Source organism: Triticum dicoccoides, chromosome 5A (assembly GCF_002162155.2).
Source record: "Triticum dicoccoides isolate Atlit2015 ecotype Zavitan chromosome 5A, WEW_v2.0, whole genome shotgun sequence".
In the NCBI taxonomy this organism is placed as follows: Eukaryota; Viridiplantae; Streptophyta; class Magnoliopsida; order Poales; family Poaceae; genus Triticum; species Triticum dicoccoides.
This window is the reverse complement of record NC_041388.1, coordinates 302,118,553-302,145,554: the sequence shown is the minus strand read 5'-3', so window position 1 is coordinate 302,145,554 and position 27,002 is coordinate 302,118,553. Positions and strand designations below refer to the sequence as shown.

General features: G+C 45.2%; 1 protein-coding gene across 1 annotated transcript; it reads right to left on the bottom strand.

The window, feature by feature from the left end:
• Positions 1 to 21,166: 21,166 nt before the first annotated feature.
• Positions 21,167 to 23,707, bottom strand: LOC119301134 (trafficking protein particle complex subunit 6b-like). Its single transcript, XM_037578037.1, has 4 exons — positions 23,405 to 23,707; positions 22,485 to 22,602; positions 22,182 to 22,410; positions 21,167 to 21,463 (listed from the first exon to the last, which is right to left on the bottom strand). The coding sequence occupies exons 1-4, from the start codon at positions 23,554 to 23,556 to the stop codon at positions 21,435 to 21,437; spliced, it is 528 nt and encodes a 175-aa protein (XP_037433934.1). The 5' UTR covers positions 23,557 to 23,707; the 3' UTR covers positions 21,167 to 21,434.
• Positions 23,708 to 27,002: the final 3,295 nt, after the last annotated feature.

Sequence of the window (27,002 nt, the reverse complement as noted above, 5' to 3'; positions counted from 1 at the left end):
CCCCGTCGTTTTCACATTTGAAGAACACCATCCAGGGTGCTTCGGCGTGCCCGAAGTTAGCCGCAGCACTGTCCGCGGGCAGTTGTCGCACTTTATGAGCGGCATCGGCGAGCCACAGATCCGCTGCGCGAGTGCCGAGCCCGGTGGACAGCCGGACGAATCCATGCCCGTAAACCATCGGCGGCGGCAGGAGCACGAACTCGTACCTGCATGCGGGGATGCGACCTTGCCGAGGTTGCGGGAGGTGCTCTGTGACGCCCCGAGACCGATATGCCAGGTGTCTTCCAGTTATTCGCTGACGTTGTCATGTCATTTACTTGCGTGTTGCATCTTATCATGTCATCATGTGCATTGCATCATCATATTTTAAAACTTGCATTAGTCCGGGTCTCCCAGTTCCGTCCGTTGTCTGTTCTGAGCCCAGACACACTTGCACGCGCTCGCGGCATGTCCGAAATAGTATTTTATAAGTGACCGGAAAATGTTCTCGGAATGGGATGAGAGTTGGCGTGTGGTCTTATTATAGTGTATATAGACCGCATGTCAAGTTTTCATCGCATTCGGAGATCGTTTGATGCCCCAATGGATAACTATAGCGGCAGTATAGCCGGTCTAACGTCGGACATTTTCGGTCTCCAGAAACCGTGCCGGGCTGCACCTCTCCCCTCTTCTCTCAGACCAACCCGCTCTTCACAATCCTCCAGACCCAACCTAATCTCTCTCGTCAGCCCGCGGCCCTCCTCGCGTGCGCGTCCGAAAGTTGTCCCGAACCCGACCCGGACTGTCGCCACCGTTGTGTCCAGATCATCCCCAAACATCTACAAAACGTCTCCGTTTCTTATTTAGACTTTCCTAGCCTATCTATTCTCAACCGTCGGATTTTTGATCGGATGATCCAACTCCCTTCTTTTCCATATATATATATATAGTCCAACCCCTACCCAAATCAGACAAATCCCTAATTTCTAGGGATCCTCCCGAGCGCCGCCACTCTTCCTGTCTCCTCCTCACCGGGATCCTCCCCGATCCAAAATCCCTCCTCTGTTTCTGTGCCTGTCCAACCCCACTCCTCCTCCCGATTCCCATGAATCCTTCTTCCTCGCCTTCGCGCTCCCGAAGACGGTCAGCCCTCGCATCCCCTCGCGTCCGCGCGTCCGCAAAGCAGCAGCAGCAGTTGAGCGCCCCGTTCCCCTTCCTGCACCTCGATCCACAACGCCGCCGGCGACCTCTACCACCTCCACGATGCCGCTGGACCAGCAGGTTGAAGGAAATATGCCCTAGAGGCAATAATAAAGTTATTATTTATTTCCTTATATCATGATAAATGTTTATTATTCATGCTAGAATTGTATTAACCGGAAACATAATACATGTGTGAATACATAGACAAACAGAGTGTCACTAGTATGCATCTACTTGACTAGCTCGTTGATCAAAGATGGTTATGTTTCCTAACCATAGACATGAGTTGTCATTTGATTAACGAGATCACATCATTAGGAGAATGAGGTGATTGACTTGACCCATTCCGTTAGCTTAGCACTTGATCATTTAGTTTGTTGCTATTCCTTTCTTCATGACTTATACATGTTCCTATGACTATGAGATTATGCAACTCCTGTTTACCGGAGGAACACTTTGTGTGCTACCAAACGTCATAACGTAACTGGGTGATTATAAAGGTGCTCTACACGTGTCTCCGTAGGTACTTGTTGGGTTGGCGTATTTCGAGATTAGGATTTGTCACTCTGATTGTCGGAGAGGTATCTCTGGGCCCACTCGGTAATGCACATCACTATAAGCCTTGCAAGCATTGCAACTAATGAGTTAGTTGCGGGATGATGTATTACGGAACGAGTAAAGAGACTTTTCGGTAACGAGATTGAACTAGGTGTTGAGATACCGACGATCGAATCTCGGGCAAGTAACATACCGATGGCAAAGGGAACAACGTATGTTGTTATGCGGTCTGACCGATAAAGATCTTCGTAGAATATGTAGGAGCCAATATGGGCATCCAGGTCCTGCTATTGGTTATTGACCAGAGAGGTGTCTCGGTCATGTCTACATAGTTCTCGAACCCGTAGGGTCCGCACGCTTAACGTTCGTTGACGATATAGTACTATATGAGTTATGTATGTTGATGACCGAATGTTGTTCGGAGTCCGGGATGAGATCACAGACATGACGAGGAACTCCGGAATGGTCCGGAGATAAAGTTTGATATATGGGATAATAGTGTTTGGTCACCGGAAGGGTTTCGGAAATCACCGGAAGGGGTTCCGGATGTTTCTCGAAATGTTTGGGTACGAGAACACTTTATTTGGGCCAAAGGGGAAAGCCCACAAGGTTTTTGGAAAGCGCAAAAGGAAGTTTTGCGGAGTCCAAGGGCCAGACGCCAGGGTCCCTGGTGTCTGGGTCCAGATGCCGGGAACCCTGGCGTCTGGCCCTGGAGTCCGAGAAGGACTCTTGCCTTTCGGGTGAAACCGACTTTGTGGAGGCTTTTACTCCAAGTTTCGACCCCAAGGCTCAACATATAAATAGAGGGGTAGGGCTAGCACCCAAGACACATCAAGAAACACCAAGCCGTGTGCCGGCAACCTCGTCCCCTCTAGTTTATCCTCCGTCATAGTTTTCGTAGTGCTTAGGTGAAGCCCTGCGGAGATTGTTCTTCACCAACACCGTCACCACGCCGTCGTGCTGCCGGAACTCATCTACTACTTCGCCCCTCTTGCTGGATCGAGAAGGCGAGGATGTCACTAAGCCAAATGTGTGCAGAACTCGGAGGTGCCGTGCTTTCGGTACTTGGATCGGTCGGACGTGAAGACGTACGACTACATCAACCGCGTTGATATAACGCTTCCGCGAACGGTCTACGAGGGTACGTAGACAACACTCTCCCCTCTCGTTGCTATGCATCACCATGATCTTGCGTGTGCGTAGGATTTTTTTTGAAATTACTATGTTCCCCAACAGTGGCATCAGAGCCTAGGTTTTATGCGTTGATGTTGTGCACGAGTAGAACACAAGTGAGTTGTGGGCGATATAAGTCATACTGCTTACCAGCATGTCATACTTTGGTTCGGCGGTATTGTTGGATGAAGCAGCCCGGACCGACATTACGCGTACGCTTACGCGAGACTGGTTCTACCGACGTGCTTTGCACACAGGTGGCTGGCGGGTGTCAGTTTCTCCAACTTTAGTTGAACCAAGTGTGGCTACGCCCGGTCCTTGCGAAGGTTAAAACAACACCAACTTGACAAACTATCATTGTGGTTTTGATGCGTAGGTAAGAACGGTTCTTGCTCAGCCCGTAGCAGCCACGTAAAACTTGCAACAACAAAGTAGAGGACGTCTAACTTGTTTTTGCAGGGCATGTTGTGATGTGATATGGTCAAGACGTGATGAGATATAAGTTGTTGTATGAGACGATCATGTTTTGTTGAAATTATCGGCAACTGGCAGAAGCCTTATGGTTGTCTCTTTATTGCATAAGATGCAAGCGCCAAATAATTGCTTTACTTTATCGCTATGCCATAGCAATAGTTGCAAGAGCAATTGTTGGCGAGATGACCATGTGACGACACATTGATCAAGATGATGGAGATCATGGTGTCATGTCGGTGACGATGGAGATCATGACGGTGCTTCAGAGATGGAGATCACAAGCACAAGATGATGATGGCCATATCATATCACTTATATTGATTGCATGTGATGTTTATCTTTTATGCATCTTATCTTGCTTTGATTGACGGTAGCATTATAAGATGCTCTCTCACTAAATTTCAAGATAAAAGTGTTCTCCCTGAGTATGCACCGTTGCCAAAGTTCGTCGTGCCCAGACACCATGTGATGATCGGGTGTGATAAGCTCTACGTCCATCTACAACGGGTGCAAGCCAGTTTTGCACACGCAGAATACTCGGGTTAAACTTGACGAGCCTAACATATGCAGATATGGCCTCGGAACACTAAGACCGAAAGGTCGAGCGTGAATCATATAGTAGATATGATCAACATAGTGATGTTCACCATTGAAAACTACTCCTTTTCACGTGATGATCGGTTATGGTTTAGTTGATATGGATCATGTGATCACTTATAGGATTAGAGGGATGTCTATCTAAGTGAGAGTTCTTAAGTAATATGATTAATTGAACTTAAATTTATCATGAACTTAGTCCTAGTAGTATTAGAATATCTATGTTATAGATCAATAGCTCGCGTTTAGCTCCCCTGTTTTATTTTTGATATGTTCCTAGAGTAAACTAAGTTGAAAGATGTTAGTAGCAATGATGCGGATTGGATCCGTGATCTGAGGTTTATCCTCATTGTTGCACAGAAGAATTATGTCCTTAATGCACCGCTAGGTGACAGACCTATTGCAGGAGCGGATGCAGACGTTATGAACGTTTGGCTAGCTCAATATGATGACTACTTGATAGTTTAGTGCACCATGCTTAATGGCTTAGAATCGGGGCTTCAAAGACGTTTTGAACGCCGCATATGAGATGTTCCAGGAGTTGAAGTTAATATTTCAAGTAAATAACCGAGTTGAGAGATATGAAGTCTCCAACAAGTTCTATAGCTAAAAGATGGAGGAGAATAGCTCAAGCAGTGAGCATGTGCTCAGATTGTCTGGGTACTACAATCACTTGAATCAAGTGGGAGTTAATCTTCCAGATAAAATAGTGATTGACAGAATTCTCTAGTCACCGTCACCAAGTTAGTAGAACTTCATGATGAACTATGATATGCAAGGGATAACGGAAACAATTCCCAAGCTCTTCGTGATGCTGAAATCGACGAAGGTAGAAATCAAGAAAAACATCAAGTGTTGATGGTTGACGAGACCACTAGTTTCAAGAAAACGGCAGAGGGAAGAAGGGGAACTTCAAGAAGAACGGCAAGCGAGTTGCTGCTCAAGTGAAGAAGCCCAAGTATGGACCTAAGCCTGAGACTTAGTGCTTCTACTGCAAAGGGACTGGTCATTGGAAGCGAAACTACCCTAAATAATTGGCGGATAAGAAAGATGGCAAAGTGAACATATGTATATTTGATATACATGTTATTGATGTGTACTTTACTAGTGTTTATAGCAACCCCTCAGTATTTGATACTAATTCAGTTGCTAAGAATAGTAAGTCGAAATGGGAGTTGCAGAATGAACAGAGACTAGTTAAGGGTGAAGTGACGATGTGTATTGGAAATGGTTCCAAGATTGATATGATCATCATCGCACACTCCCTATACTTTCGGGATTAGTGTTAAACCTAAAATAAATGTTATTGGTTATTGACCAGAGAGGTGTCTCGGTCATGTCTACATAGTTCTCGAACCCGTAGGGTCCGCACGCTTAACGTTCATTGATGATATATTACTATATGAGTTATGTATGTTGATGACCGAATGTTGTTCGGAGTCCGGGATGAGATCACGGACATGACAAGGAACTCCGGAATGGTCTGGAGATAAAGTTTGATATATGGGATAATAGTGTTTGGTCACCGGAAGGGTTCCGGAAATCACCAGAAGGGGTTCCGGATGTTCCCCGAAATGTTTGGGTACGAGATCACTTTATTTGGGCCAAAGGGGAAAGCCCACAAGGTTTTTGGAAAGCGCAAAAGGAAGTTTTGCGGAGTCCAGGGGCCAGACACCAGGGTCCCTGGCGTCTGGGTCCAGACGCCGGGAACCTTGGCGTCTGACCCTAGAGTCCGAGAAGGACTCTTGCCTTTCGGGTGAAACCGACTTTGTGGAGGCTTTTACTCCAAGTTTTGACCCCAAGGCTCAACATATAAATAGAGGGGTAGGGCTAGCACCCAAGACACATCAAGAAACATCAAGACGTGTGTCGGCAACCCCGTCCCCTCTAGTTTATCCTCCGTCATAGTTTTCGTAGTGCTTAGGCGAAGCCCTGGGAAGATTGTTCTTCACCAACACCGTCACCACGCCGTCGTGCTGCCGGAACTCATCTACTACTTCGACCCTCTTGCAGGATCGAGAAGGCGAGGACGTCACCAAGACGAACGTGTGCAGAACTCGGAGGTGTCGTGCTTTCGGTACTTGGTTCGGTCAGACGTGAAGACGTACGACTACATCAACCGCGTTGATATAACGCTTCGCGAACGGTCTACGAGGGTACGTAGACAACACTCTCCCCTCTCGTTGCTATGCATCACCATGATCTTGCGTGTGCGTAGGAAATTTTTTGAAATTACTACGTTCCCCAACACAGGTCCCCTGCCTCGTTGTCCGACCGACGCTGGCGCTCGGAACCCCGCCGAAGATGAGCAGCCGCCGCCCTGTATCCTCTCCTCCCGCCTCTGTTTTCTCCCTCTTCTCCCCCCTCATATTCTCTCTCTCTCTCTTCCGCAGGCTCCAGCCGCCGCCATGGGGCGTCGCCTCCCCGAGCTCCGTCCATCACCGGGGATGGGATCCTCGGGGCCCGGATCTGCCCAGCTCCGGCGTGGATCCGTCGTCCCCTGACCTCCGCTCACTCCGGTCGCCGTTCGCCCGAGTCCGACGAGCTCCCGTTGCCGCTCCCCGCCTCTGCATCTCGTTGCGTCGAGCAGTTCTCGAACTGGCCGAGCCCGTTGACCCGCGCGTGGACCGCAACCACGCCTCGATCCCAAACTGGCCCAGCGCAGCGCCCCTGCCGGCCTAACCCCTCCTCCTCAAACGGGCCGAAGCCCATGGGTGAGGCCACCCACAGCGCCCCACATTTTGTTTTTTTCTGTTGGGCTTGTCTCAGTTTCGGCCCATATAGTGTTTTTCCCTGTCTGCGAATTTTAGCTATTATCCAGAGTTTGCCCATTTTACAGAAAACCCCTTGTACTTCATGCATTTAATAACTCTTGAACTATGCATCACATGTTAAAACTCCAAATATGAAACTTGCTTAGAATTTCATCTAGTTTAATAATATCCAACTTTCATCCATGTAAAAATGTTTAAAATGTTGTTTGTGTATTTTTGCCATATGCCATGTTAAAATGCTTTAATTCATAACTAAATAACCGTAGCTCGGATTTTAATAAACTTTATATGTAAATGGGGTAGAAAAAATCCTAGTTTAACATGGTGGCCTTACTTTGCATGTTTAACAACTCTAAAATTGTGTTTAGGGCAGAACAGTACCAAGCCTAAAATATGCACATGAGGAGTTTTCAGACTTATTGTTTTGTTGTCCCGGCCTCATTTAAACTTGCCTAGATGGGTAGTTTCTTTATGCTTCACTCTTGCCATGCTAACAACATTTAATATTGTTGAGTACATAAACAAGATCAAACTAAATAAGTCATGTGGTGTTTCGTCAATATGCAACGGAGTTGCATATTGAGCCCCACTTAATTTGTAGGGTTGTTTGTGCACTTTGCCATGCCATGCCTCATTAAACCGGACATGCATCATACTTGTTTGCGCATCGTGCCATGCTTATGTGATGATTGTTTACTACGTTGTTTGATTTCTTTCCGGTGTACTTCTTCTCGGTAATCCGGTAATGTCGTGTTGTGAGGATTCGTTCGACTACGTCCGTTTGTCTTCTTCATGGACTCATTCTTCTTCCTTTCAGGATCTCAGGCAAGATGACCATACCCTCGAAATCACTTCTATCTTTGCTTGCTAGTTGCTCGCTCTTTTGCTATGCCTATGCTGCGATACCTACCACTTGCTTATCATGCCCCCCATATTGTTAAGCCAAGCCTCTAACCCATCTTGTCCTAACAAACCGTTGTTTGGCTATGTTACCGCTTTGCTCAGCCCCTCTTAGAGCGTTGTTAGTTGCAGGTGAAGATTGGAGTTTGTTCCTGGTTGGAACATGGATATTTTGTTGGGATATCACAATATCTCTTATTTAATTAATGCATCTATATACTTGGTAAAGGGTGGAAGGCTCGGCCTTATGCCTAGTGTTTTGTTCCACTCTTGCCTCCCTAGTTTCCGTCATATCGGTGTTATGTTCTCGGATTTTGCGTTCCTTACACGGTTGGGTTATAACGGGAACCCCTTGACAGTTCGCTTTGAATAAAACTCCTCCAGCAAGGCCCAACCTTGGTTTTACCATTCGCCACCTAGCCTTTTTCCCTTGGGAGTCACGCATCCCGAGGGTCATCTTTATTTTAACCCCCCTGGGCCAGTGCTTGTCTAAGTGTTGGTCCAAACTAGAGCCCCTTGCAGCGCCACCTCGAGGAAACTCGAGGGATGGTTTTAGTTGTACGGATTGCTTATCCGGTGTTGCCCTGAGAACGAGATATGTGCAGCTCCTATCGGGATGTCGGCGCATCGGGTGGTCTTGCTGGACTTGTTTTACCGTTGTCGAGGATGTCTTGTAACCGGGATGCCGAGTCTGATCGGATTGTCTTGGGAGAAGGAATATCCTTCGTTGACCGTGAGAGCTTGTGATGGGCTAAGTTGGGACACCCCTGCATGGATTTGAACTTTTGAAAGCCGTACCCGCGGTTATGGGCAGATGGGAATTTGTTAATGTCCGGTTGTAGAAAACCTGAAGTTGATCTTAATTAAAATGCATCAACCGCGTGTGTAACCATGATGGTCTCTTCTCGGCGGAGTCCGGGAAGTGAACACGGTGTTGGAGTTATGTTTGACGTAAGTTGTTCTAGGATTACTTCTTGATCATAGATTCTCGAACGTGCTTTGCCTTCTCTTCTCGCTCTCATTTGCGTATGTTAGCCACCATATATACTAGTCGCTTGCTGCAGCTCCACCTCATACCTTTTACCCTACCTATAAGCTTAAATAGTCTTGATCGCGAGGGTGTGAGATTGCTGAGTCCCCGTGACTCACAGATTACTTCCAAAACCAGTTTGCAGGTGCCGATGAAACCGTGCAGGTGACGCAACTGAGCTCAAGGAGGAGCTCGATGAGATTCGCGTTCGTTATGTTGTTCCGTTTCCAGTTGATCAGTAGTGGAGCCCAGTTGGGACGATCGGGGATCTGTGTAGCATTTGGGGTAGTCTTTTTTTATTTGGGGTTCCGTAGTCGGACCTTGATTGTATCTGGTTGATGTAATGCTTCATTCATGTAATTGTGTGAAGTCGTGATTGTAAGCCAACTATGTATCTTTTCCCTTGTTGTATTACATGGGTTGTTTGCGAAGATTACCTCACTTGCGACATTGCTTTCAATGCGGTTATGCCTCTAAGTCCTGCTTCGACACGTGGGAGATATAGCCGCATCGAGGGCGTTACAAGTTGGTATCAGAGCCTTCCCCGACCTTAGGAGCCCCCTGCTTGAACGAATCGTTGGCGTTGTTGAGTCTAGAAAAAATGTTTTGAGTCATTTAGGATTATATATATCGGAGAGTTAGGAATTCTTTTTACTCCTGAGTCCCTTCGTCGCTCTGGTGAGGCATCCTGACGTAGAGTTTTGACTCTTCTCTTCTCAAATGTCACTAATTTTTTTTTGGATCACGCGGGTATCTTGGAATCGTTCCGATCGATTTGTGACGAGAACATTGTTCTTGGTGCCTCCTGACATTTAGGGGTTGTGGCAGTGTCCCGGGGAGTTGAGCTCCAAGGTGTTGCCGTCACAATTTTATCGTTGAGATTCTGGAATACCTGAGTTTCGCCGACATCGAAAATCTCTTTTATGCAGTTGTTGGTGAGATAACCTCGACGCCACCCTACTGGGGCGGGAGTTCGGGAGTATTGCCATAACTCGTATAACGGATGCTTTTCGAAGGTTGAGGTAAACGATTTCCGAAGATTTCTTGGTTATGTGTTGAAGGATGGATACAGCTGGATGTAGGATTTGCTAGTTTTGGGTGAGATATTATGCTTCCCTTGTATCCCCAACACCTGATTGCACAACCGGAGAGTTTCGGGAGTTTATAAGTGGGAATTCAAGTAGCTCCTAGGATATCTTTCCGACAGATGTATGATATGAAATTGGGGTTCGACGTCTAGTGGTCCGCCTATCCATGGTTGGTTTTATAGTGGCCTCATTGTGTCTTAAAAGAGTCCTTGGCTATGCCGACTCGGGGACGCTTCGTATGTCATGTGCACTGCCTTGTACATGATGGTGTTGTACGATCGAGCCCGTGTAGGCCCCACCACGAAAACTTCGGACGAAATCTCTATCATATGTTTGTTCTTGCTTATTCTACAAGCCAATCTTTTGTTTTGTTTTGAGTTGTGGTATTCGAGTTGCTTCGAAGTCAAATGTTGATTCCATACCTTCCCCAAGCGGTGTTCTCATACTCCTACGTGAATATCAATCCTTCATGATAATCGAGATTGTCATGTCAATCATTTTCATCCGGTGTGTCTCTCTTCAAGTGGATCCGATCACTTCAACATTCGCAAGATCGATTATCAGTTCTTATCAACAGTGTTTGCTTCATCCGTTCCAAGTTTCCTTTGTTTTCCCACCCTCCCACCCTTTTTCTTCAAGGACTCGGATTTCTTTATCAAGTATCCATCTTATGGATGTGAAGTCTCTTCTTTCTTTCCTTTCAATGTTCTTACCCGGTGTTTCTCATGAAGATTCTAACGGAGTTTCTAGTTCGTCATTCGTCATTCCTTTTTCTCCTCCGGTGGATTCAATTCAAGCTTTGCCGATCATATCCTTTTCCTCGTTTCAAATACCTTCTCATGCCGGTGCATCTCATAATCATTTACTTCTCGCTATTCATTTGTTCGGGAGTTCTGTCAAGATCCGTTAAACCTATTTTGAGGTGGTTATCTCATTCAAGCCGTTTAACTCAACCGGTGTAATCTTCTTTTCAAGTAATCGTTCAATGGTGTTTCTTTTGAGTGGGCCCTAACCCACAGGTCTTTTCCCAGGATCTTACCTGACTCTTCTAATTTTCTCGGAGCTATACTAAATTCTTTTCAAAGTTTGACGTAAGAATGAATTGTCATCAGTCAAATGTCTTTCTCCAAGATCTATCAAAATTCTTTCATCGTTGGCTCAACCTTTCCATTCTTCATTCCAGTGTGCCTCAATAATTCTTCGTGGTGTTTCTCGTCGTCATTCTCAACATTTGAAGACCGAAGAAGATTTATTTTTTCTCCATATCTGGCTCGATTCTCTTCAAGACTCATGGTGCTAGCTTGTTGCCATCCTCTCATAATTATTTTCGATTGTGAGAATTCTTTTCACCCATCCGGTGCAATTCAGGAGTCTTTTCAGTTTGATTCTCTGGAGCCCATCATCTCAGAATTATTTATTCTCAGCTTTCAGCTCTCGTTATCTAAATCTTACCGGTGCATCGTTCAAGTGACCTCTAATCAGCTCGTGACCCCTTCGGTCTCATGTATCTAAATCCTAGCATGCTCCTTCGTCCATTTGCTAATTCTTTCCGGTGATTCTTTTTCTTTACTTCATTCATTTTCAATCCTTACGGTGGTTTGCTCAAGATTCTCTTCCATGGTGATCATATCAATTTATTCGGTGTTTCAATCCTACCGATGGTTCATTGAAGACCTTCCCAAGTTTATGTTATATCTCTCTTAATCTTTTCTATGAGAATAAGTAATATGTCAAATCCGTTGATTGTCATCAATTTAATTGGTGAAGGATAAGCATAATGTAATTATTATTCTTGTTTCATCGAGTAAATTCAATTCCTTATTCTGGAGGTTCTTCATATCACATTCCGGTTCAAGATGCTTTATCTTTCTTTTCCGTAGTTCCAAGTTTCCATTTTATCTCGTCGCGAAGATCCATCTAATCATTGCAAGGATTCACCTTGTGTTTTCAACTTCTCTTTCCTTCCGCTTGATCATCCTTTTGTTACCGAAGTTCTTCATGAAGGTTCTACATGATGGTTTCATCAAGGATTTAATTTCCTTCTCGAAGTGTTCATCAACATTCTTTTCTAAGGAGCTCAAGTATTCTTCTTCGTGCAATCCGGAGTGCAATTCTTTCTACCATATCATTGGAGGTGGTATTATGTCATTCTTGATAATTTGAGTTCATGTTTCATGATTCACATGTTGTTAACAATGAGATATTTTAAATCCATCAACCTCTTCGTTGGAATTATCTTGGGTTATATTTCACCTAAAGCCTTCCCAAAAGGATTGTTGCTATCTATGGTGCTTATAAATGACCCAAGTTCTTCATTTATCCTCCCGGTGAAATAAGTTTCTTGTCTCCTTGTTCATATCAATCCAATCTTGTTTCCATTTATGGCAGGTTTTCACCTCAAGTTCTTGAGATGTTTTCCATAAGCCCTCAACAAGCCTGTTCTTTTCGTTGTTGATTTCCCAACAACTCTGTTAAATCCTTCTTTTTAAGGATGCTCTCTCAAATTCATTTGAGTTAGAACATGTTGTTTTCTTCTCTGTTCTTTTCATTGCATTCTTTCATTTGTTCCGGAGGCATTGTGATGCTGCTCTCTTCGACCCATCATCTTGTTTTGTCAAGATCATGTCCAATTCCTTCCATTTACAGGCGGAGTGCTGTCCAAATTATATCATTCTTATTCCTTCCCCATCTTGTTTTAACCGGAGTATTGTGCCCCTTTGCTCAAGTTCTTTTCGCCTATTCAAGCTTTGCATCTCTTTTCAACTGGAGTGTTGTTCGAATTTGTTCGTCCTTATTACTCTTCCCTACCGGAGTGCTTTCAACTTTGTTCTTCCTCGTTCCTCTTTCCTAAGGGAGTGCTTTCAACTTCGCTCATCTCCGTTGTATTTTTTTTCTCGAAATGGCTTAACCTTTTCAAGGTTCTTTGGTTTCACTCGTTTGTCAAAGAAGCAACTTAGTTTTACCTCTTCTCTTTCTCTTTCGTTTTTTCCCTCCGGTGCCATTCTAGATCTCGGGACGAGATCCTCTCGTAGTGGTGGAGTGTTGTGACGCCCCGAGACCGATATGCCAGGTGTCTTCCAGTTATTCGCTGACGTTGTCATGTCATTTGCTTGCGTGTTGCATCTTATCATGTCATCATGTGCATTGCATCATCATGTTTTAAAACTTGCATTAGTCCGGGTCTCCCAGTTCCGTCCGTTGTCCGTTCTGAGCCCAGACACACTTGCACGCGCCCGCGGCATGTCCGAAATAGTATTTTATAAGTGACCGGAAAATGTTCTCGGAATGGGATGAGAGTTGGCGTGTGGTCCTATTATAGTGTAGATAGACCGCCTGTCAAGTTTCATGCATTCGGAGATCGTTTGATGCCCCAACGAATAACTATAGCGGCAGTATAGCCGGTCTAACGTCAGACGTTTTCAGTCTCCGGAAACCGTGTCGGGCTGCATCTCTCCCCTCTTCTCTCAGACCAACTCGCTCTTCACAATCCGCCAGACCCAACCTAACCTCTCTCGTCAGCCCGCGGCCCTCCTCGCGCGTGCGTCCGAAAGTTGTCCCAAACCCAACCCGGACTGTCGCCACCGTTGTGTCCGGATCATCCCCAAACATCTACAAAACGTCTCCGTTTCTTATTTAGACTTTCCTAGCCTATCTATTCTCGACCGTTGGATTTTGATCGGATGATCCAACTCCCTTCTTTTCCATATATATATATAGTCCAACCCCTACCCAAATCAGACAAATCCCTAATTTCTAGGGATCCTCCCAGGCGCCGCCACTCTTCCTGTCTCCTCCTCATCGGGATCCTCCCCGATCCAAAATCCCTCCTCTGTTTCCGTGCCTATCCAACCCCGCTCCTCCTCCCGATCCCCATGAATCCTTCTTCCTCGCCTTCGCGCTCGCGGAGACGGTCAGCGCTCGCAGCCCCTCGCATCCGCACGCCCGCAAAGCAGCAGCAGCAGTCGAGCGCCCCGTTCCCCTTCCTGCACCTTGATCCACAACGCCGCCGGCGGCCTCTACCACCACGACGACGCCGCTGGACCAGCAGGTCCCCTGCCTCGTTGTCCGACCGACGCTGGCGCTCGGAACCCCGCCGAAGATGAGCAGCCGCCGCCCTGTATCCTCTCCTCCCGCCTCTGTTTTCTCCCTCTTCTCCCCCCTCATATTCTCTCTCTCTCTCTCTTCCGCAGGCTCCAGCCGCCGCCATGGGGCGTCGCCTCCCCGAGCTCCGTCCATCACCGGGGATGGGATCCTCGGGGCCCGGATCTGCCCAGCTCCGGCGTGGATCCGTCGTCCCCTGACCTCCGCTCACTCCGGTCGCCGTTCGCCCGAGTCCGACGAGCTCCCGTTGCCGCTCCCCGCCTCTGCATCTCGTTGCGTCGAGCAGTTCTCGAACTGGCCGAGCCCGTTGACCCGCGCGTGGACCGCAACCACGCCTCGATCCCAAACTGGCCCAGCGCAGCGCCCCTGCCGGCCTAACCCCTCCTCCTCAAACGGGCCGAAGCCCATGGGTGAGGCCACCCACAGCGCCCCACATTTTGTTTTTTTCTGTTGGGCTTGTCTCAGTTTCGGCCCATATAGTGTTTTTCCCTGTCTGCGAATTTTAGCTATTATCCAGAGTTTGCCCATTTTACAGAAAACCCCTTGTACTTCATGCATTTAATAACTCTTGAACTATGCATCACATGTTAAAACTCCAAATATGAAACTTGCTTAGAATTTCATCTAGTTTAATAATATCCAACTTTCATCCATGTAAAAATGTTTAAAATGTTGTTTGTGTATTTTTGCCATATGCCATGTTAAAATGCTTTAATTCATAACTAAATAACCGTAGCTCGGATTTTAATAAACTTTATATGTAAATGGGGTAGAAAAAATCCTAGTTTAACATGGTGGCCTTACTTTGCATGTTTAACAACTCTAAAATTGTGTTTAGGGCAGAACAGTACCAAGCCTAAAATATGCACATGAGGAGTTTTCAGACTTATTGTTTTGTTGTCCCGGCCTCATTTAAACTTGCCTAGATGGGTAGTTTCTTTATGCTTCACTCTTGCCATGCTAACAACATTTAATATTGTTGAGTACATAAACAAGATCAAACTAAATAAGTCATGTGGTGTTTCGTCAATATGCAACGGAGTTGCATATTGAGCCCCACTTAATTTGTAGGGTTGTTTGTGCACTTTGCCATGCCATGCCTCATTAAACCGGACATGCATCATACTTGTTTGCGCATCGTGCCATGCTTATGTGATGATTGTTTACTACGTTGTTTGATTTCTTTCCGGTGTACTTCTTCTCGGTAATCCGGTAATGTCGTGTTGTGAGGATTCGTTCGACTACGTCCGTTTGTCTTCTTCATGGACTCATTCTTCTTCCTTTCAGGATCTCAGGCAAGATGACCATACCCTCGAAATCACTTCTATCTTTGCTTGCTAGTTGCTCGCTCTTTTGCTATGCCTATGCTGCGATACCTACCTCTTGCTTATCATGCCTCCCATATTGTTAAGCCAAGCCTCTAACCCATCTTGTCCTAGCAAACCGTTGTTTGGCTATGTTACCGCTTTGCTCAGCCCCTCTTATAGCGTTGTAGTTGCAGGTGAAGATTGGAGTTTGTTCCTGGTTGGAACATGGATATTTTGTTGGGATATCACAATATCTCTTATTTAATTAATGCATCTATATACTTTGTAAAGGGTGGAAGGCTCGGTCTTATGCCTGGTGTTTTGTTCCACTCTTGCCGCCCTAGTTTCCGTCATATCGGTGTTATGTTCCCGGATTTTGCGTTCCTTACACGGTTGGGTTATAATGGGAACCCCTTGACAGTTCGCTTTGAATAAAACTCCTCCAGCAAGGCCCAACCTTGGTTTTACCATTCACCACCTAGCCTTTTTCCCTTGGGAGTCGCGCATCCCGAGGGTCATCTTTATTTTAACCCCCCCCCCCAGGCCAATGCTTGTCTAAGTGTTGGTCCAAACTAGAGCCCCTTGCAGTGCCACCTCGGGGAAACTCGAGGGCTGGTTTTAGTTGTACGGATTGCTTATCCGGTCTTGCCTGAGAACGAGATATGTGCAGCTCCTATCGGGATGTCGGCGCATCGGGTGGTCTTGCTGGACTTGTTTTACCATTGTGGAGGATGTCCTGTAACCGGGATGCCGAGTCTGATCGGATTGTCTTGGGAGAAGGAATATACTTCGTTGACCGTGAGAGCTTGTGATGGGCTAAGTTGGCACACCCCTGCAGGGATTTGAACTTTCGAAAGCCGTGCCCGCGGTTATGGGCAGATGGGAATTTGTTAATGTCCGGTTGTAGAAAACCTGAAGTTGATCTTAATTAAAATGCATCAACCGCATGTGTAACCGTGATGGTCTCTTCTCGGCGGAGTCCGGGAAGTGAACACGGTGTTGGAGTTATGTTTGACGTAGGTTGTTCTAGGATCACTTCTTGATCATAGATTCTCGAATGTGCTTTGCCTTCTCTTCTCGCTCTCATTTGCGTATGTTAGCCACCATATATGCTAGTCGCTTGCTGCAGCTCCACCTCATACCTTTTACCCTACCTATAAACTTAAATAGTCTTGATCGCGAGGGTGTGAGATTGCTGAGTCCCCGTGACTCACAGATTACTTCCAAAACCAGTTTGCAGGTGCCGATAAAACCGTGCAGGTGACGCAACTGAGCTCAAGGAGGAGCTCGATGAATTCGCGTTCGTTATGTTGTTCCGTTTCCAGTTGATCAGTAGTGGAGCCCAGTTGGGACGATCGGGGATCTGTGTAGCATTTGGGGTAGTCTTCTTTTATTTTGGGTTCCGTAGTCGGACCTTGATTGTATCTGGTTGATGTAATGCTTTATTCATGTAATTGTGTGAAGTGGCGATTGTAAGGCAACTATGTATCTTTTCCCTGATTGTATTACATGGGTTGTTTGCGAAGATTACCTCACTTGCGACATTGCTTTCAATGCAGTTATGCCTCTAAGTCGTGCTTCGACACGTGGGAGATATAGCCGCATCGAGGGCGTTACATGCTCCTCGACCATTCCATCGCTTGGCGCAGCCTCCAGTGGCCGGAAAAGCCAAATCCGGCAGCTCGCGATGAAGGGTCGTAGATCCGCAACTTTCCGGTCCGCCGACGCAGGAGGGGGGAGAGGGGAGGCCTCGTGCGTGTGGCGGCCTTTCGGTGTGCTCCCGCCGGCTACTTTCGTCGGAATCTTGGGCGGCGGCCCGGCGGACGGGGCGAGAGGGAGAGGGGAGGTGGTTGGTGGGGAAAACGTGGGCTGAAATGCCCCCCCACCACCACCAACCGCTTCCGCTTATATGCAGGGCACCGCAGCGGCGAGGGGGAAACTCGCGTATTCGCGGGTTGGGGCTGAGATTTTGCCGCGCCCCTCAAAATTTTTTGCGGGCCGGCCGCCTTTGTGGGTTCTGTTCGGGCGGGATTTTCCACGCGGACCCGCATTTTGGCGGTTATTTTGTGGGTCGGGGCCAGATGCGGGGTCTGCTAGAGTTGCTCTTAGCCTAGTTAGTTGTGACCCAGTTTATCTTATCGTTATTAGGGGCTTAGCCCAATTATCTTATTAGGAGGATTATATAAATTTGTGTAAGGACCTGTTTTGGGATTAAGTAAGAAGCAATCATATTTGCTCGGCTTCCTTAGAGAGCCGGGAGACCTAACCCTAGCCGCTGCCCTGCTCTCTCTCTCTCGCGCGCGCGGGCGCGCAACAACGGCGCCCCAACGCCCGCGACCACGCCTTCCTCCACGCCATCCCTCCTTCCACCCCTACAACCTGAGATCACACCCTAGTAGGGATCCGGTTCCTACCACACACTCACCGGGGAGATGAGCCAATAGGAGGCGGATGCGCCAGTCCCGCGGAGCCATGCCAGACTTTTTGTGCAAACTACAAATTAGTGATTTTTAATAAGCTCTTATGGCACAAATACTGCACTCATCGTGGTTGTACTATAGCTCACCGCAAATTAATACTCCCTCCGCTTCGAATTATAAGATGTTTTAGATATTTCAATATGAACTACATACATGCTGAAATAAGTGAACAAATACACTAAAACAAGTTTATATACATCTAATTCACAAAAAAAAAATCAAAACATCACATATTTGTGGACAGGAGAAGTTCAAAGTACTCATGGATGGATCGGTCGAGAAGCTCATTGTATAGTTTTCTTTGCCGGGTCTGGGTCACATGTCAATTTGACAGAGGGGTACCGCTTCTTTGCAGAATGCAGTGACATTCAACTCGGTTGTTCAACACACTCGGTATCATCACTGCAGGTTCTAGAAAGAAGAAGAAATCTTCACTTCAAGAAACAAGATCCAGGGATTTTGTCTTGAGAATAGTGAACCACCAAGAAAAAGTACACGTCCCTTGCACTAACTACACTACATTAGCTTTTTTCAATAGACCCATACCAACCGCTGTTGTGAGGCTCTCACCTTTGGTCATCTTCTTTACATATATATCCACTCTCTTCTGGTCACCTTTCTGCCTCTGTAGTCTGGGTTGGCCTCTCGGGTTAGTGTTCTCGAAGTCCAATTACATATGATGGTGGGAAAATAAACACCCTTTGGTTGGGAACAGGGGGCACCGGGAACGTAGTAGCTACATAACTTTGATCATCTTCTGTAGTTGTGCCGCCTGATCCAACACTTTACGCGGATGCCTCTTGATCATCCTCATGATGTAGTGGTGCCTACGAGTAACCAGTAAGTTGCCCAGCATCTTATAGCTGGATAGCGAACTCGGCCGGCTCTAAGGGCTCAAGTGGTTGCAGATCTGAACCACGAAACATAACTGAAGATGGCTGATTTTCTTGAGCCAGATGGTAAATCCGTCAAGGGTGTGACCATGCTGGTGCAATGCAAACGCCCCGGTGGAAAATATGGGCTTCCAAGGCCTTAAGTGGCAGTGGATCGATTACCAGCCTCTCATCTGACAGTTAGATTGTCTGAAAAACGGATTCCAAAAGGATTGGAATGTCTGGACAACCGTACGGTGGATAAGGTTAAGAGATGATTTAATTTGCATAGCATGAATGATTGTAATACTACCTACTATCTGTAATGATGCCCAGGCTGCCTGGAAGGTCTACCTATGGCCTTACATGCTCTACTAAGAACGTATTGCTTGTATATGACCTTCGTCTTTAGTTGTGTTGTACACAAAGAAAATATGTGCATCAAAATAGAGTTATATTTCACTTTTTGAGCCACTAATTTGTCTTCCTGAGTAAAGTGTAAATTAATGTATTTTTAACAAGTTCTTGCAGCCATGAAGAAACGAAATTACTGCACTTGTCGTGATCTTGGCATAGCCACCGCAAATTAATAGGAAGTACTCATGGATGGAACGGTTGAGAAGCCCATTGTAAAGAGCTCCTTTGGGGTTCTGGGTCGTTGGTCATTTCGGAAGGGAGGTGGTGCTTCTTTGGAGTAACATTCAACTCTCTCGCAAATACAACTCTCTTAATCATTTCTTCACATGCACTCCCAGTCACATCAAGTAATGCCCCTTGATTTCATCGGTTTTGGCATGTGATGTATAAATAGCTTCAGCTCAAAAGACAAAACAGCCCCTCCAGTGCATAAATGGTTTTGAGTTTAAGTTTTCATCAACTTTGGTAAAAACCAGTTGGTATAATATAGAAGATGCTTGGTACCGTCACTGCGTGTTCTAGAAAAAGGAAAATATTTTCACTTGAATGAACAAGATCCAGTTTTTTTTTGTTTTTTTTTTTGCCTCAAGGAGTGAGTTCGCAAGAAACAATTATCTAAAGTACACACATGTGTGCATATGTTGTCCTAGCCCCCTTGCACTAACTACACTATAGCTCTCTGTTCAATAGACCATACCAACCGCTGTTTTGAGGCTCTCACCTTTGTCATATTTTCTGCGTATATATCTACCCGCTGATGTTCTCCTCTGCTCACCCTCCTGCCTCTTGTAGCCTACATTGGTCTTTCCGAGTAACTAGTGTTCTCAAACATATACTACTATGTTTGTTTGGAGTCTAAAATTTAGATACGATGATGGGAAAATAAAGACCCTTGTTTGGGAACAGGAGGCACCAGGAACCTACTAGCTTTGGAATTATGGCGATGCTCTTCAGATCCAACACACCTGTCGAATGCCGCTTCTTGGTCCAATTAGCCAGCAAGCTGCAGATGATTCGATAGCTGGAGAGTGGAGAGCGAACTCGGCAAGCGGTAAAGGTGATGGCGGTTGCGGTTGCAGATCTGAACCACGAAACATAGCTGAAGGTGGCCAAAACGCTTGAACCAGATGATGTTTCCAGCAATCATCTCTAGTCTAGTTGTAAAAGAATAAGAAAAGATTGATTTTTGATCGCTTTGAGCTGCTCTTCACCGAACCATAGCTTTATAAGAACAGTTGTTCGGATTATCATTTTGGTCCATCTTTTTTTTAACCTGCAACTTGAGTGCCTTAATTTTATAGAAGGCAGATGATAAAATACAAGAAATTCAAGCAAGCTTCCATCACAGCTCGGTGAGAAGCAAACACCACTCCAACTCGAACACACACAATATAACTTCAACGCACCAGGGCCTGTCCTAAACTGACCAACAAACCCGTGTCTTGACCAACGCCAGTCACCTCCAGAGAGCAATAATTCCAAACAAACTATCATTACCGATGCACCAATCACCCTTGAGTGCCGAAAAGACTGGTAGGTGGGTAGCGAGACTCAGACAACCCCGAGAAAGTTGTCATCTTGGACTGACCCACGACGTCATACATAACGCCCCAGATGAACAATTTAGAACAGCGGCAAGACCAAAGGAATGCAAGAGAACCTCCAAGCCATATCTCGACAAACAATGCTCTCAACATAGGAACGAAGTTGAGGACGCTGCCATCGCCGGTCCGGAATCAAACCTAGGCTTTCGCCTGGAGACAACCAACCTAGTGAGAGAGAGTGAGGTGCCGCCACCATCCTTCCTTCCTCCTGATCTCCCCGCCCGCCACCGGAGGAAGCCAGTGAGGAAAGCTGTCTATCACTAGGTTGGTTGTCTCTGGGCAAAAGCCAAGGTTCGATTCCGGACCGGCGATGGCAGCGTCCTTAACGTCTTTCCTATGTTGAGAGCATTGTTTGTGGAGACACGGCTTGGAGGTTCTCTTGCATTCCTTTCATGCTCGCCGCTGTTCTAAATTGTTCATCTGGGGCGTTATGTTGGCAATTTATTTTGGTCCATCTGTTAAGTATGTCAGAGCAACTCAATACGCACACATAAATGTGTAATGGACGCAGTTCCTGAAATCCATAGACCAGCCCCAGCATGTTCATCTTTCTTTTCTAGAGTGCGATGGATGTAGTAGTAGGGTAAGCAGCTTAAGAGCTTGGGCAAGTAACATCCACACTATCATGTGACAATAAAAACCCAACACTGACAGATGAAAAATTGGATAGCTACATGCATTCTCCGGACCAAATATTTTAAAGTACCTTGCATCACAGAATAACAACAAATATTTGAAATTTGACCAAAGAAGGAAACACTACAATACAGTCAGGTAAAATATATCTGAACGTTCTTACTTTACTCTTACTTTACCGTCCAAAATACTTGAACCACGGGCAGGGGATTCATATTTGACTTGTTCTATTTCTCGCAGATCATGTCTTTATGCGCACCACGAAAGAACCTGTCGAATGATGAATCATTATTTGTCAGAGACCACAAAATGCGGACTTTATGAAGTGGTGATTGGAAATCTAAAACTGATTGGCATGTTCAACTCCTAATGTAAATTTAAAAAGGAGAGGAAATCTGGGCTGCCAAGTAAAGAAGGGAGAATGTGATGTCCTTCCAAATGCATACAATAGGTGCTGACTTTATTAATGAATAGCTTAAACACATAAAAAGTTAAAAACCTCGTCTTTCCAGGAGGTTTGAAATATTCAAAAAGGGAACATTACTTTGAGATTTCAATTGAAGGAACATCAGAAGGAAAAGGCTTTGCACAGCAACTGAAATCAATTTGAAAAAGCAGACATGAAACAAATGCATTCTATATTGTTGAACAACCAAACGAACTCAAACAGATACTAGTCCAAACCTCGCCCACAATTGATATAGTTTATGTTAATCCACAAGTGCATAGCTACATTAAACTAGTCCCCGTGCCACTGGATTTCAGCTCGCAACATTGGAAAGTATGTATGGTATCTTTTGAATCAAACTCACGAATAATTGTAATCTATCGATCTGGAGAAGATAATACTTGTTCGACTCTATGGATTGGTTGATGTGCCAAGTATGGTGGGTGACAGGACGTTTTAGAAATACTATCCAATGGATCATGTAACCACCTTCGCATACTTAAATATATAACGATCATGGAAAAGAATAGTTCAACTCACATGCTGGAAGGTTTGACATGTCTGCAGAGACAGCACACGGAATCCCCAAGTTTGTCAGAGCACCTCTTATTAACCCACATGGGAAATATAAAAGCATGCTTGTTGTTTGGGCTGCAGAATCACCTAATGACCCAGAGTCATTCTCAGTTGCATCAGTGCTCTCTACTGCTGGATCTAGAGAAACACGAGTAAGCCACCGGAAATGGTTATCTTGAAGAACGAAGGTGCCCTGCATGCAAGTCAAGTTATATCAAGGTCTAATATGAACAGAAAATATGGAGTATTAGTTATCTGTTCAATTACCCTATGATTTGTTTTCAGATTGTCAATCTGCTTCTTGAACAGTTCTGACCAAAAATCTTTGCAAATAAATTTGATTGCCTCAAGATGATCAGTAAATCGAGGGCGCTCCATCGTATATCTGGATATGAACAGAAAGTGTCAATTTGATTGTCTCATGAACAAGTCCATCTCGCTTTTCAGGATCTGCTACAAGTGCAATAGTGCAGGTCAAAGAGATTCTGCTAAATAACAAACATCCAGTAAAAAGCGAGTGACTTGTAGGTTTATTAACTAAAATACTGCATATGGTTAGGTATGCAGGGCTGTTTGATACTAATGACACCAATAGTAGCGCCTTGATGCCGATGGTGCTTCAACATAGCCCATTGGAAGAAACGGAACCTTTAGCATTACTAAATTGTAAATTCTGAACAAATTAAATGGTAACCTTATTTAAATTCTGGAATTTAAAGAAATAGGCAATGAAATTGTCCTACTTGAGAAGATAATCATTTTGTAGGTCACTGAATTGACCCATGCTCAAGCTCAAATTAGCTTGGTAATTCTAGAGCAGTCCAAAATCAAAGTACTAGAAATTCAGTACTCGATTGCAAGGAAACCAAAATACGAACTGCCAGGCAAGAGGTCAGGTCACCGCTTGATCTTGGCACCAATCAAATCAGGCAATTAACTCCTATCTACACTATATTAAAATCCTTCCAAGAATTTGTGAATGCGATCTCAAGATTTATCCGCATACACAGTTGGCCCCAAATCGGGGGCAATTAGCTCCCACCGCTTGACGAACAGGGAATTAATGATCTGGTACGGGGTGGGACGTGACGGATCGGTGCGAGTCAAAGCAAGAGATTACAGATCCAGCCAAGAAAGAAACGGGGATCCAAGCAAGGAGAGATGGGAGAGACTGTTCCTTCATTTACCTCTCGGAGAGTTGATGGCCAACCTGGAAGCCGATGGCCTCAATGCGACCGGCGGCGAGCTCCGGCTTGGCGGCGTAGAAGCGGCCGCAGTAGGCAGCCACCATCTCCATCACCACCCCATCAACGCAGCTCTCCGACACCTCCCGCCCCATACTCTCGCCCTCCCTCCTCCTCGGCGACTTCCCCTGTGGAAGAGAGATCTAGGTAGCGAGCTGAAAGGCGGAAAGGATCGGTCGGCAGTCGTGACCCCCCACGCGCCTTGTGGGCTGCGCCGTGGAGAGATCGACCGGGCCGAGAGTCCGAAACCTACGTGGCGATGCGGGAAAAAAGAAGTGATGCGTAGGGAAAATACACCCTCTATATGAAAATTGCAAATACAAAAAATACCAAAAAGAATAAAAAAACAAAAATCTTGGGATATCAAACTTGGGTGCCCAGTCTACTATCATGCGAGGTTTCGTTAAAATATATCAGGAAATGTATATGTGGTGAAAAAAATATACTCCGACCTACTATCCATTCAAACTGTTCTTTTTTCATACATGCAGATTTTTTGTCTTTTTTATTGAGAATACATTTTTCTTGTATTTTTCAATGAAACTTCACACAAGAGTAGATTGTGCACTCATGTTTCATATCCCAAAGACCTGGATTTTTTTTTTGAATTTTCCCGGTATTTTTTGAACTTAATGTTCATATAAGGGATGTGGAGCACCCAAGTGCTCCAAATCCTTTTCCTGGTGCATAGCTCTTTTTGTTTAACACTCTCCACACTTTGGCTCTTTATTCATCTGAAGAAGGCATATTGGCTTGCACGACCCAAACCAAAAAGGCAGTGATTACATTGTAATTCATAATACAATGTCCGAAGTTTAAAGCTTCTTTTGCAACTAGATGAGTTGCCGCTTTTGCTTGCCTAGTAACATAAAGAAGCTTACATCCCTGAAAAGAACTCACTATCTCTCGCATCTCCCGAAGAAGATAACAAACATATGGTCTATCTGAGACAGAAGCCCAGAGTCTAGATTTCTTTGCAATTTGTCTCCAAGTGCATAGCCATTATCCTGTGCAAAGCATGATGCATCCTTGCATGTCAATGTCTTAATTGACAGTGGGTCGATGTTGTGATCACATCTTGCACCTCTAGCAGCGATAAAAGCACTAGTATGATTCCTAGTGATAAAACCTGCATCACCTAGCTGTCGATTCCCATTCGTCGGCCCATCAATATTAATTTCGTGTAGTGTTTCATGTATTCGTAGTTCAAATTTAAATTATATCTAATAAATGCCTAAAAATGCATTTAATGACTTAGATATAGGATATGAGCTTTGGAAAGTGCCAAATTTTAACATGAAAGATCTTATGGTGTATGTTGAGAGTATACAAAATTTCAAGGTCGGACTATCAAGGAAGCAATTCACCTTCAAACTTGATGCATTCACTCTCAAAACCACGACTCTTTCTCGGAGATAGTTCAATTTCTAAAAAGTGCACATAAAAACTTTTGCGAACCTTTTAATTTGTTTCACAACATACTGAGGTCATATCATGATACTATGCTAAGTTTCATCTTTGCGGACCTTATTTTCATTTTCTAGAATTTTAAGAACGAATAAATTGCATGTTTGTGACTGACTCTTGCAACATAGATCTTTTAAATTTCTTTTCATTTCTTTTATTGGGCATACAAATATACAAATATGAATATACAAATATTCATTAAATACCAAAAAATCCACTTAATGACTCAAATATAGAAAATGGGTTCTGAAAAATGTAAATTTGAACACTGGAAGCTTTGGAAGAGTCGAGAGGACCCACCAGCCAGCCACAGGGGCATGTGGCATGGCCAAGGGTGGTCGCGCCACCTAGGCTGTGGGGCCCACGTGTAGAATTTTGACCTAACTCCACTTCCTATATTCCCTATAAATACCGAAACCATTCGCCATTCCTTCAAGAGAATTTTATCGCCGCCACAAGCCTATGTTCCGAAGAGATCCCATTTGGAGCCTTATTCCGGAGTTTCACCGGAGGAGGAAGCCATTAGAGGGGCCATCTTCTCAACCCTCCCACCTTCATGATGATGTATAAGTAGTTTCATTAGAGCAACTCCAACACGGCGATCCAAACGGACGCGTGTTTTGTCCACTTTTCGTCCATTTGGGTCAGCCAGGTGGACAGGTGTGTCCGCCTTTTGATTTGGGTCGATTGGTGCGCCCAACGAGAGGCAACATACGCCTGTTTTGTCCATTTTTCATCCATTTGGGTTGGCCAGGTGGACGGGTGTGTCCGCTTTTTGATTTGGGTCGATTGGTGCGCCCAACGGGAGGCAACAGACGCATGTTTTGTCCACTTTTCATCCATTTGGGTCGGCCAGGTGGACGGCGTGTCCGCCTTTTGATTTGGGTCGATTGGTGCGCCCAACAAGAGGCAACAGACGCGTATTTTGTCCATATTTCATCCATTTGGGTCGGCCAGGTGGACGGGCGTGTCCGCTTTTTGATTTGGGTCGATTGATGCGCCTAACGACAGGCAACGGACGCATGTTTTGTCCACCTTTCATTCATTTGGGTCGGCCAGGTGGACAGGCGTGTCCGCCTTTTGATTTGGGTCGACTGGTGCGCCCAACAAGACGCAACAGACACGTATTTTATCCACTTTTCATCCATTTGAATCGGTCAGGTGGACGGACATGTCCGCCTTTTGATTTGGGTCGACTGGTGCGCCCAACGTGACGCAGACCCATCTATGCTGGCGTCCAAAGAAAAAATGTGAATGATAAACATGTGGCCGAAATGAACATAATACTTAAACATTAACTAAACAATAACAAAACTCCACGTCCGCACGTTGCCCTAGGCATTCGCCTTGCACTTTTAGTAAAATTCACTCATTTTGCTTTGTATGTAGTCTCTATATTAGAATCTTTATATAAAAACTTATACTCCCTCCTTTCCGGTTTATAGAGCTCAATTCAAAAATCTCACCAACCAAGGTAGATGGTGAGTGGTGGAATATTTTTTATAGTTTGCAAAAATACTTAATTAATGCTTTTGTTTTTTCAAAAAATCATGTTCACCAATGTATTAATTGCAATATATGCATGCATAAAATACATGCATTGGTCAATTTTCTCTTAATATTTGCATGTAATAATTTAATGCACTTTGAAGTCTGAACATGTGATGGGAAACAATCAAATTAAATCTTATAAAAAAATTGAAATAAGTCCTATAAACTGGAAAGGAGGGAGTATTTAGGAACGGAGGGGTATCTTGATGGTAGTTGGAAAATGATGTTCATAATTGCCATTGTACCTTGCACGCACCGACACAGGAAAACAACGTGTCCATGATTATTATTGTGGGTGGGAAAGCTACTTGCGCGTCAGACTGACTAAGATAGAAAAAATCACGTACGCGAGCTGCAAGAAGCCCTGGCCTGTGGGTGCGTCAGTGCGTGTGTGTGATGCAACACGCGACTGAGACTGCAAACCGCGTACCAAGCCACCGGGTCGTTGGGCTGTTGGTTTACTACTCGAGATTTCAACTGGTGTTAGGTCAGGGGCTTGGCTTATGAATACAACTCGTCAGCT